The sequence below is a fragment of the Cucurbita pepo genome, chromosome LG07 (genome assembly GCF_002806865.2).
Source record: "Cucurbita pepo subsp. pepo cultivar mu-cu-16 chromosome LG07, ASM280686v2, whole genome shotgun sequence".
In the NCBI taxonomy this organism is placed as follows: Eukaryota; Viridiplantae; Streptophyta; class Magnoliopsida; order Cucurbitales; family Cucurbitaceae; genus Cucurbita; species Cucurbita pepo.
The window spans coordinates 7,211,165-7,223,093 of record NC_036644.1 but is presented as its reverse complement, the minus strand read 5'-3'; the positions used below and the strand labels follow the sequence as shown (position 1 = coordinate 7,223,093).

Below are 11,929 nucleotides of genomic sequence, written 5' to 3'. Positions count from 1 at the left end.
TCTTTCTGAGCCTATGGGAGAAGGCTTCTTCGCCTGCTTTCACATAGAAAGGTTGATAATAGACCTTATTTCATGCCTAATAAGTGTTCTTGCCTTGAAATATTTGATAAAAAAGAATCATTTAAGCTTAGACACGATCAATCTTGTTTGTTGAGTGATTCAAATCTTAAACAAGTATTTTTGTCTTGAGATATTCGATCAACAGGTTAATCCGAATCCTAGGTAATCCGAATCTTTGCTTCGTGATGGGGCACAAGACTAATCAGCTGAAAATTGAATCAATTTGGAACAATTAACTTCCACTTAAACAAGTCAAAGTTTAATTGGTGTTTTAAGTACAACAGAGCCGCCGTGACAAAACAACATAAAACTCATTTGTAGATAAATCTATAGTAGCTACTATTCATTTTAGTCATAGCACAGCAGCCCTTTCGAACCTCGGGAATCGAAAAAGAACGAAGAATACAGAACCTACTAATATGACAAACTACTTCCATTGAAGAGTCTGTATATGCGACTATCTATGTAGAGTACCCCTGCAAAGAGGGATCTGGGTGGTTTTAGGAAGAGCCAGTGTTGGAAGTTTTATAGGATATCACATTACTTGATACTACCAAGATCGACATCTCCAACGAAAGCAAAAGCCAGCTCGGTATGGCGGTAGTAGTAGTCGATAGAGTGGTTCGATTACCGAAACAAAAAATGGCCTAGAACTTGAAATCTTTCTTCTTAGATTTTCCATCCTTCTCCTGCATCTTACGTTTTCTTTTCTTCTCATTCTGCAAGAAAAAATGTTCTAATTGTTAATATGTTGAGTATCAAGAACGAATCGGTCGATTCGTTTAACAAAAGAATCACACCTCCGCAACCATGTCGCTGAAGTCCTCCCTTTGACTCCGCAACTTCTCCTCTTCCCTAGCTTCCTCGTATCTGAGAGGAGAAAAAAGATAATTAGGAGCTCCATTATGACACGAATTAGTTAGTTACACATCTAAGTGGATATCACATACTTCGCAGGTAGAACATTTTCCATAGCTTCCAATTCTTCGGGTCGTAAAGTAACGTCCACTTTATCAGATTTTTGACCTCTAAGCAAATCAACCTGGAAGATAAATAGCCATGAAAAGGAAGATTATTACTAATTGTCGACAAATAATCACCGAGTTCATATTATACCACGAACCATTAAAAAGTTTCTTACCCTTTTGGCTCCCGTCTTATCTTGAGTACCGCCACTAATAACATAACTGAACAGACATGCACATCAAAGTGTCAATTTGAGTACAAGAAGAAAGAAAAGTTGATGGCTATCATAAAAAGATGAAGCGAATAAGTTGCATACGTATGTGTAGTTCCAAGCAATGTCCCAGGAGCAACCTTCTCTTCTTTTTCTTCGAGAACCTTCAAGAAACCGAACAGTAAATCACATTTGAGTTTGAAATGAATAATAGAGAGAAGGCAAGTTCTGATGAAGTGTCGCATTCACAGATTATTTACTTACTTGGTAAAGAGGCCTGTCCGGCTCCTTCCTCTGTTGTTTCCGAAGGTCAATAACATCTGGTGTCTCCACACCAGTAGGAGTGCTGCATGAAACAGAGAAGTCAATTATTGAACTGCTTAAAGGCTTAATCGCATACGTCCAGTATACGGTATAAGCAAAATATTGGAACTCGTTACTGAATCAATCCGGAGAATGGAGAATAACTGGAAAGCATAGACAAACTCCAAAGATCAGGTTTGGATATCCAAAAGGTCTGGGACGCACAACCACAAAGGCATGTCTCACCACAGCCGCATTTAAGACAAGGCTAAATACGCATTCAATCTATTTGTTATACTGTTTTAATTGTTTAACTTCAATCTATTCTAGTCAGTATATGAAATTGACCAAAGCATTCAAAAATATCAAAAGCATTCAAAAATATCAAAAGCATTCATATTAATTGAAGTGTCTTAATCCAAGATCTCACATATGTTTGATCTTGTGGAAATAACATGTAATATCTTTAACTTTTCTTTATCGTGCCCATCCTTGGAAATTTGAACATTCAAGAATATTTTACTTTTTATCCCTTTGCAGAATTCCAACAAGAATATTTCATTTTCTCATATAATTACATTCAAGATGATTACACCAAGAAAGAGATTTTAAAACTGAGCTTGAGATAAAATGGCAATGATGGCATACCTCGATAGACTATCCACAGATTCAATGCCATCTTGCATTTCCTCTTCTTCAATTTCCTCTTCATCCTCCTCCTCCACCTCTTCCTCTTCCTCTTCCTCCAAATCACCCCAATGCTTGGTCTTATCAACAGGTTCCTCCTATACAAGGCATCAAACAATCAAGTAACAGACATACAAAAATCTCAAAAGTGGAAGTTGAGAGAATCACACTAATCTATTTTTAAGAACTTAGTATAACAGAATGTCTTAAAATATGAGTGCGGCACAGAAGGTGTTGCCATAAAAAAAAAAAAAAAAAAAAAAAAAAAAAAAAAAAAAAAAAAANAAAAAAAAAAATCACATTCGAGACAAAAAAGAAGAAATCAGCAAAGAAGCATTTCAAACGTAGAGAGACTAAGAGAAAATATTGGATTCAATAAATTCTGTCTTCAGACTGGTGTTCACCACCTACTTATGTAATTCTACCCCTTTCCTATAGTTTGAGGAAGTCTTATAAGAACTTAAAAGGTTGGGAATTTTAGTTTTTTCTTTTCATGTATCTATCCTTCACTAAATCAATAAACAATCTGTTGTTAGACAAATAAATAAGATACCTCGTAGTTAGCTTGCTCCTGCTGCTGAACACCAAACACATCTCCATACAGTGGACGGCCATACTATTCATAAAAACGGAGAACAATGGTAAGATTTAGAAGACAGACCTTAACCTGAAGATAGAATATGACAGTCAAATACTTACTTCATCGACGGGAGGCTTTCCCCAGCCACCAGGATGGTAACCAAAGCTAGCTCCAGGTGGAATGGGAGCATTGAGTCCTGGAATTTTTAGATCTGGGTAGGATGGTGGAGGACCGTATCTCTATGAAAGGAAAATATAATTTATAAGATCGCGAATAAACAGCTTTAAGAAAACATGAGATCAGATTTGAGTTTGACGATAAATTGAACTGTCCAACCTGCATGTTAATGAGCCATGGGGGAGGAGCGCCCTCTGGCATACCAAGTGCTTCTTTCAGTTCTTGTGATAGCATGCCGGGTTTCATCTCCCTTAACTTAACCTGTACACCGAGGAAAAAATAAGTGAGGAAGGAAGAAATCTCCATTAGGATTAACTACTCAGTATCTGAACAAATAGCTACTTCTGTACCAGCTTCTTCTTTATAAACTTAAAATGCACATTGGCCCAAACAATATCTTAATGCATGAAAAACACCCAGATGCACTGGTCCTAGAGACCAAAGAGCATCGTTGATAAATAATAGTAACAACCCAATACCTCGAATTCTTTCCCTTCATAGTACAGATCTCCAAGTGTTGTCAGCTTTGGCTTCGTTTGGTACTTGAAAAAAGCATCATGAAGAACCTAATGCACAAGAGCCAATTCAATAACTTAGAATGTTCACGTTCTGGACACAACAACACAGACACCTAGCAGCAGAACTCGAGTATTGAAATATACATCAAATCAAAATCAGAAGGCAGTAAAAACCTGATAATCAATATCCATTTTTCCCATCTTTGGCTGCATTCGTTCTCTTTGCTTTTGCTTCAACTTCTTACTATCCTCTTTTTCTATGTAAGCCTGCATAACAAATATAATAGAGAATTGGCAGTGTCAGGCATCACATTGGGTCTAACATGAGTATAGAAATATATTGAGACTGACTACAAGATTTTTCCAGCATAACAAGAACTAGAAATTGTAGTGAAAGCAACCTGTCTAATCTTCTCAATTCCTGTTGCTGCAATAAAATCTGGAAGTTGGAATGGCTGTTTTTCAATACCACGCTTCCCCTACAAAATAAATCCAACTACCAATAAGATACAATCTAAACTAAGATATTATTTCATCACTAGAATTATAGAATGCAGGGTCACTAATAACAGAAAGGTATCTAAAACTTCAAAGCAGACTGATTATTGAATTGATGTAGATATATATAAGAAAAAAGAATCATGCAATACACAAGTAAACCCGCCCATCAATGCAACATAAAAATGTTCATATCCCAACCCATACCACCAAATATACTAAAACAAAAATAATACAAGGGTGCTCTTAGCAAACACCTACAAGTTCCGGCTCCAACAGTGTCACAGCCACACCCCTGCAAGAACCAGATATGTATACATAAGAGAAACCTTATCAACACGATCTTCCCTCACTCAACTCTCTCATTTCCCTCGTGTTTAGCATACCCATCAATTGTGCATAGACGTATATTCTGTAAATTTAATATTAGCGGAATTACAGACCTGTAAAAATTTCCTTTTCTGACACCAATGCCTTGGCACAGGAACTGTGTTGCGATAAGATTTTAGATAAACAAGTAACTTGGGATCAGCTGCAGTTGCATCCCATATCTGAACAGTAAATAAATTAGCACATAAGAATGCCATAACTAGAAAATGTAGCCAGACACTCTGGTGTCAGGTTTTTATAATGATTTTTTAAGGTAAAAGAAAAGTGCAACGCGTCCATTTCTACCTCAACAACATCGGGTCTCAAACAAATCTGCTTCAGTTCTGCAATCTTCATACGCCGTTGCAACTGAAAAATGACAAAAACAATATACTTTCAGATCATTGTGGCAAGTAGTAACCAATGCGTTATTTATATGTATAAGATAATAGCCTATTACCTTCTTTTTCTTGTTTGATAAGCCTCCTTTTTCCTTTTGCTGGTTATCAAGTTCTTCATCATCAGAATCTGAGTCCGACTTCTTAGATGCTGCATTTTGGGCAGACTCATCTTTGTTTTCATTCTCCTATGTAGAAATATCAACCAGAGGGTTCAGAGGATTGGACACAGAAGAAATTGAATTGATAACTAAAATTATTCTGGCAAGCTTATACTTACCTCAACACCAACTACATCACTGAAATTGAATTTCTCAAAAACTCTTCTAAATTCTTCGTCCAAGCTATCATCTAATTCAGCCTTCTCAGGTACATATTCAATTTCTACTTTCTCAACAACCTATAATTTCAAAAGCAAACAATGCGTTATGAATGGTTAGTTAACATTAAAAAAATCATTTAACTAAATGAAATGAAGCAAGGATTTGTGCTCTGTTATGGGATTTGTGAGGGGAGAAGAATAATAAAATCTTCAGAGGAATCAAAAGATTCCATAGTGATGCTCGGACCTTTATCAGGTTCTATGTTTCCCTTTAGGCATCGGTTTCTAAGGTCTTTTGTAACTATTCGTTTGGCCTCATTTTACTTTATTGGAACCCTTTTCTTTTGATCGAGTTCGTTTGTGGGCTTCGTTTTCTTTATACCCTTGTATTTTTTTCATTTTTTCCTCAAATGAAAATTTAGTTTCTTACAAAAAAAAATGAAGCAAAGAAGAAGAAGAGGGAATAGACCCATGTATGTTTTTGCTATCCAACAATCAAAATTAAGTTAATTTAATTGTTCTTAAACAAATTCCAGGCAGAAATATCAACTTAAATCCCCTTCTAATGGTTGAAAATGATAGATTTCTTGGTGCTACTTGCTTACTATACTAACTCACAGAGGGTATCGTCTTAATTTCAACTTAAATCCCCTTCTAATGGTTGAAAATGATAGATTTCTTGGTGTTACTTGCTTACTAACTCACAGAGGGTATCATCTTAATTTCAGCTTAAATCCCCTTATAATGGTTGAAAATGATAGATTTCTTAGACATCAAGCTCCTTCCCACATGACAACACACACATTCTACCTATCTAGTTCAATCTTCGTACGAAAAACTACTGTTACCCAACAACACCGAAGCATTGAGAAAATGTATCCCTAAAACCACAAACCGACAAACATGTCCTCAACGTAAAAAAAAATAAAAAATAAAAAACCAAAAACCAAAAACCTGGAGTAGATCATCATTCTCCTTTGTGTTATCGCCAGAAGCATCACTATCCTCTCCAGAAGCAGCCTCCTTCACCTTAGAAGCCTTCTGGTTCTTCTTCTGCTTTCGCCGACGACGACGTCGTTCACTTTCCCGCGATTTCTTGGCGGCGCCAGATTTAGGGTTAGAATTAAGGTCCAAGTTACCACCATTCGCGACAACTCCATTCGGCTGAGAAATCACCTCCGCCGTCATGTTGGATTCAAGCTTCCCACAAATCAATCAGAAACCAAACCGCGGACACGACTATGAGAACGAAGAACAGACGAAGAAGAGAAGAAGAGAAGAAGAAGAAAGGGATTCCCGAAATTATGTCAAATACTTACTTAAATATCCTATTTTTAAAATGCTAAATTTTAGAAAAATAAAGATTAAATTTATATTTTCCACATTTAATAATACAACTTTTTTAAAAAAATAGTAATTTATTTTAAAATATTCCTAAAATTTAACAAATTAGCTTTAAAAAAATTTAAAATACTCTAATTTTAAAATTAAAAAAAAATGGTATTAACACCTTTCATTTTTTAAAAAAATTTTAAAAAAAAATTACCGTCAATAAAAAATTGTGAGGCTAAAAGCTATACGTAATCGGCCAAAATGGGCAATATCTGCGAGCGGTGGACTTAGGTTGTTACAAATGGTGTCAAAGTCAAACATCATACAATGTGTCGCCATAGGCTCGAGGCCCCTAAGGGGGTGGATTGTGAGATCCCACACTGGTTGGAGAGGAGAACGAATCATTCCTTATAAGAGGGTGAGGAAACCTCTCCCTAGTAGTCAGTCGCGTTTTAAAACCTTGAGTGAAGCCCTAAAAGGAAAAACGAAGACGAACAATATTTGCTAGTGGTGAGCTTAGGTTGTTACAATGTTCCCTCTCGAAAACCAATATTTTAAGTGTAAATACTCAGTATAACTCATGCTTTTGTGTACAAACCAGTGCAGACTAAGTACATACGAATATCGTCAATAATCAGTCTATTTCCAATTAGTCGGTGGGAGACAGTTTGAGATATAGTTTATGTTTCTTCCCTCAATCATTCAGATCTATTTCCCATTCGAACCTATCGATTAGTATACTAATATACCTGTATCTATCTGCCCAATCTCAATAATAGATTCAATTACTAATTTGAATTCTAGTTCGACTTTCATACTTAACTTTTGATGTATACGTTTCACTACTTCTTTAAGGAACAAGAACCTTATCTACCTCTCTTAGCGACGGACTTAATAATAATGGGATGATTTGTGGTGTCGATGGCCCGAGATAGACCGATGAGTAAATATCTTTAATATCAATTTTGGAATATATTATTTATGATTTTTCGTATTTTTTTTAGTTTAATATACTTTTTTTTTATATACATATAGTCGTAAATATAATAATATGAGTGATAATTTTAAATTAATATATAAATAATGTTTATATTTATTATTTTATTTTTATTTAATACAATTATTTTTTTCAATGCATATATTAATTATTACGAAAATTTGCCCTAATTTTTAATAAAAATTGAGCACTAATAATTTCTCTATATATTGATTTTATAATTTATTTGTTAAATATTTTAACCGGAGGACAAATTAATTTTATATACTGCAAAATCGATTCTATCCCGAAAAATAAAGAATTTTAGAGGTATTTAAGAAATCCAATAACTAAAAAAAAACATGAACCCTCAAGTACCGTTTAGGTTTTGAACTTATTAACTTGTTCTACTAAACATTGGCACAAGACCGTTCATATGTAGCTTAGGTTTTTGTTATGTACCAATAACGATAATGAATTGGCACAAGACCGTCCATAAGCATATAATTACATAATCTGCGACCAGATAATTAAAACAACACCACGTTGAAATTCAGATCTATTCTATAACATTGATACATAAATTTCTGGCTAAAATTGTATTTTTAATATAATAAAAATACATAAATTTCTTGCTAAAAATACTTATAATTTTCGAAAGTTGCCTCGAATTTTTTTTTTTTTTTGGAGGTTTCTAAAGGAATATTGTTAAGTTGCCTCGAACGGTGTGCTAATTCTCTGAATCCGATACCAACGGGTATCATTCCTCCTAGAACAACGTTCTCTTTCAGACCTCTCAACCAATCGATACGACCTCAACACTTTTCTTCTCATCTCCACACTCATTTGTTTATTTTCAATGAAGTTCACGATTAAATATGTGTTAATGAGATCCGAGAAAGTCTAAAAGCTTTTCTTATGATGAAAACAAAATAGCCTAACTCTGTGCTTCGAGCATTGTTTATACCACGGAAACTAATATGGAATTATCACATCAATGCAACTAAATTTCCTATCAAGACAACTGCTATATCAGGGAAACTAACTATAAAACTATTATATCAATGCAACTATTATACCAAAGAAAAAAATATAATTAGGAAATTGCTACACCAGTGAAATAATATAACAACGACAACTACCATAACAATGCAACTGTTATACCAAAGAAAACAATATAATTAGAGAACCAAGTTGCTATCAATGCAACTATTATACGAGGGAAACAATTTTATAATGAAGAGTTCCCTATCAGAGGTTCGGGTCCATAAGCAGTGACAATTGCCCCATAAAGACTCGCTTTCGCTACGGCTCCGGTGGGTTCCCTTAACCAAGCCACTGCCTATGAGTCGCCGGCTCATTCTTCAACAGGCACGCGGTCAGAGTCCTGGTCTCCTCCCACTGNGTTCCTTAGAAAGGAAACTGGAACTATCATGTCAATGCAACTATTATATCGAGGAAACAATATAACTAAGTTTCCTGATATACCGAAAGCAATATAACTAGGGACTACTATATCAATGCAATTATTCTACTAGGACAACAATGTAACTAGGAAACTATTATATCAATGCAACTATTATACCACGAAAAGAATATAACTAGAAAACTATCATATCAATGCAACTATTACCGAGAGGAAGAATATAACTAGAGAACTAACATATCGAACTATCATATCAATGTAATTGTTTCCCATCATCAATATCCATTAGCCTATATTATGGACCTCACTTCATAGAACATATAGCCCCGATGGACTAGAAATTCAAGTACCTAGCTCCCCATGACACCTCTATGTTGAAATCAAAGTTAAAATTAAACGAAATTTATACGGTAAAAATGAGAATAAGGGTTTTCCAAAAGTACAAACTTACTAACGAGCTTCGCTCAAGTGACTGGTGGTGACATGTTGTAACGGTACACCTTCTGAGGAGAGAGGAGAGAGAAAAAAAAAAAAAAAGATTTCGGCGGGATCCACTCAGGCTCCCGTAAACCCTAGAAGTGGCCGCCTCCTTTAGGGAGAAGGGAGTGCTAGTGTGGTTTGAAGCAGGAGGAAGCCGACGCGCCACCGGAGAACGGACGAGCGACGACGCATCCACCGGCGACAATAGCCAAGCCCTGCGAGTTGGACCGTCGGGACTTTTGGACGAGGAAGACGCAGCGCAGGCGTGGGTCGACCCCCGGCATTCGGCGAGACGTCTCAGCCAGCGTGCAGCCCGCTTTCGGACACCACCCTGGAGCCTCGTCCCCTTTGTGGCCCAAACCGGAGGCGCACCAGAAACCCTGCGCCGGCGTTGTTCGTCGCAGCCATCGGTTTCTGCTCACCGGCGGCTTCGCGAACCTCCGACTCGGCTAAGTGCGGCTTGGCGGCTCGACATCCGAATAGTATACCGATTCCTAGGTTTTCGACCCTTCTGAAGCCATTTCCGCCCTCGTTTCAACCATTTGAGGTCAGTATAACTCCATGTTTGACAAATAGCTTGCGATAGGGACGTACTTGGTAGCTAGACACGAGGGATAGTTGTGAAGGCGCTCTAAGTGTATCATGTTGTCTGTCTTATAGGAGGTAGTTAGGCGCTAGAGTTAGCGTTGTGGGCGACTTCGGTCAAGGCCAAGGAGGTAAGTAACCTTACTGTTGGCGTTAGTTATGTATGTATGTTGGTGCGTGCCCTGTGGCCCTTGCATGCACCATATGTTGTTGCTGTATGCTAGGTTAGATGTTTCTTGCCGTGAAATGCTATGCATGCTTTGTTTATGTATGTGATTCTTGCAGTGAATTGCTATGTATGCCATGTTTATGAATATGATGTTATGACGCGGTTTGTCGCCTTGTATGTATGATGAGTTGATTGACATGTCATGATTGTAATGAGAACCCCACGTGCCATGAATAAGATCTAGTATGCTAGGATATGCTTGCTCAATGTGGACCTGGTTATGCTATGTTATGCTTGCCTAATGTGAACCCGGTTATGCTATGTAATGCGGCGAGGGGATGGAGCATCGTAGGTGTAATGCCATGGAGGTAAACCTTAAGAACCTCATGCACGCTATGGTTATGTACTTTGGGCACTCCCCCGTTACTGCTCTCCGGACAAGAGGCGGCCATGGTGGAGCTCGACATTGCTCTGCTTGTTTGGAAACCACTGCGTGCTTCAAGCTGAAGAGGACCAAGGGCGGTTGATATGCCAGAGAAACCTTTTTGTCAAGTGTTGCATAGGTAGATCAGATGGAAGTCACACCCGCTTATTCCCTCGCCTTCTATTATTTTCAGGTACCTACCTCCCCCATGGCTCCTCTGTGTTGAGGAAATCAAACTCAAACATACCGTAATTAGTAAAAATAGAGATTTGAGGGTTTTCAAATTTACTAACTGCGCTCTTAGCGAGCTTCACCATGGTGACATGCTTGGTAACTGACTCAATTCCCCAGTCCCTGAGCGATCTCCCTGTTAGATAAAACCTTTGTTTTTTCTTATTTAGATTCACACGTTTACATTTAATTCTCGGTTTGACCATTTGACAAACACGTCGAATGTATTAGCGAATCGATGGGCAATTTTGTAGGAAGTGGCACAGATTCAGTTCGCCACTCTCCACACATTTTTAGGATAGGTTATATTTAAATAGGAAATCTGTTCAGTAGATTTGAACAACCTGATTTTGAAGAGCAGTCAAACTTTCAGTCCTTCTCTCTGTTATTTTACGCATTTTATTTTTCTTCCAACAACCTGCCGACAATTTCCTCTCACCGAAAAGAAAGAATTTCCCTCACCGATTATCGAAATCCAACAAGTGGTATCAGAGCCAAGTTGAAGCCATCGGTGTATATCATTGCGGAGGAGCCATCCTATCAACAATCAAGTTGAAAAGCTCAAGTGGTTAGAGTGTCGACCTAACAACACACAGGTCTCAGGTTCGAGTAGAAGAAAATGTAAAGTGTGAAAATAAGTACATCGTGGGGTCCTCCATCCCGAGCTGGCACGCTGTCGAGCCAGAGGAAGGAGAAACGATTGAGTATCGGGAGGATCGACTGGCGTTCGCCGCCATATTACGATCTGTGCCCCCAGNTCCAGTGCTCGTACTGTGGGAAGAGAGGTCACCTGAGCAAGAATTGCTGGATGGAGCAAGCTCAGGAACAAGGAGACGGCCGAAAAGGCCCATGTGGCTCAATCCGAGGAGGATGAGCCGGCCCTTTTCATGGTGATTGCATCAGTCCTACCTGACCTCAAACCCGAGGAAGAGCTCCCCCAATCCACAGAGGTAATCAACGACGGCATAACTGCTCTGGCGAGCGTCGAACCCGAGGAAGAGCTCCAACTGTGCATAACAAATGCACCGGCTGGGGAGCCAATTCGACTGAAGGAGGAGCGAGTGCTCGCTCAAATCGGTGAAAGAGGCGAGCAGCAAGAGCACCGGCGATGGGTCCTCGACACGGGGGCAACAAACCATATGACCGGGGCCAAGTCTGCGTTCTCCGAGCTTGACTCGGGGATTCGCGGGACGGTGAAATTCGGCGACGGCTCCGTC

At 38.3% G+C, this 11,929-nt stretch overlaps 1 protein-coding gene across 1 annotated transcript; it reads right to left on the bottom strand.

Moving 5' to 3' along the window:
* Positions 1-273: 273 nt before the first annotated feature.
* On the bottom strand, positions 274-6,383 carry LOC111798310 (splicing factor 3B subunit 2-like). Its single transcript, XM_023681371.1, has 18 exons — positions 6,044-6,383; positions 5,048-5,167; positions 4,830-4,955; positions 4,676-4,738; positions 4,444-4,551; positions 3,904-3,981; positions 3,677-3,769; positions 3,464-3,550; positions 3,144-3,245; positions 2,927-3,046; positions 2,781-2,843; positions 2,189-2,325; positions 1,502-1,583; positions 1,343-1,401; positions 1,202-1,247; positions 1,011-1,102; positions 861-930; positions 274-779 (listed from the first exon to the last, which is right to left on the bottom strand). The coding sequence occupies exons 1-18, from the start codon at positions 6,275-6,277 to the stop codon at positions 708-710; spliced, it is 1,752 nt and encodes a 583-aa protein (XP_023537139.1). The 5' UTR covers positions 6,278-6,383; the 3' UTR covers positions 274-707.
* Positions 6,384-11,929: the final 5,546 nt, after the last annotated feature.

Bases quoted from the DNA above. Each gene is read 5' to 3' on its own strand.
- LOC111798310 (XM_023681371.1), bottom strand. From the start codon at position 6,277: ATGACGGCGGAGGTGATTTCTCAGCCGAATGGAGTTGTCGCGAATGGT. The intron at 3,246-3,463 runs GTATTGGGTTGT...CTCGGTGTACAG, and splicing joins ATGAAGGGAAAGAATTCGAG to GTTAAGTTAAGGGAGATGAA. The intron at 1,402-1,501 runs GTAAGTAAATAA...GGTTTCTTGAAG, and splicing joins CGGACAGGCCTCTTTACCAA to GTTCTCGAAGAAAAAGAAGA.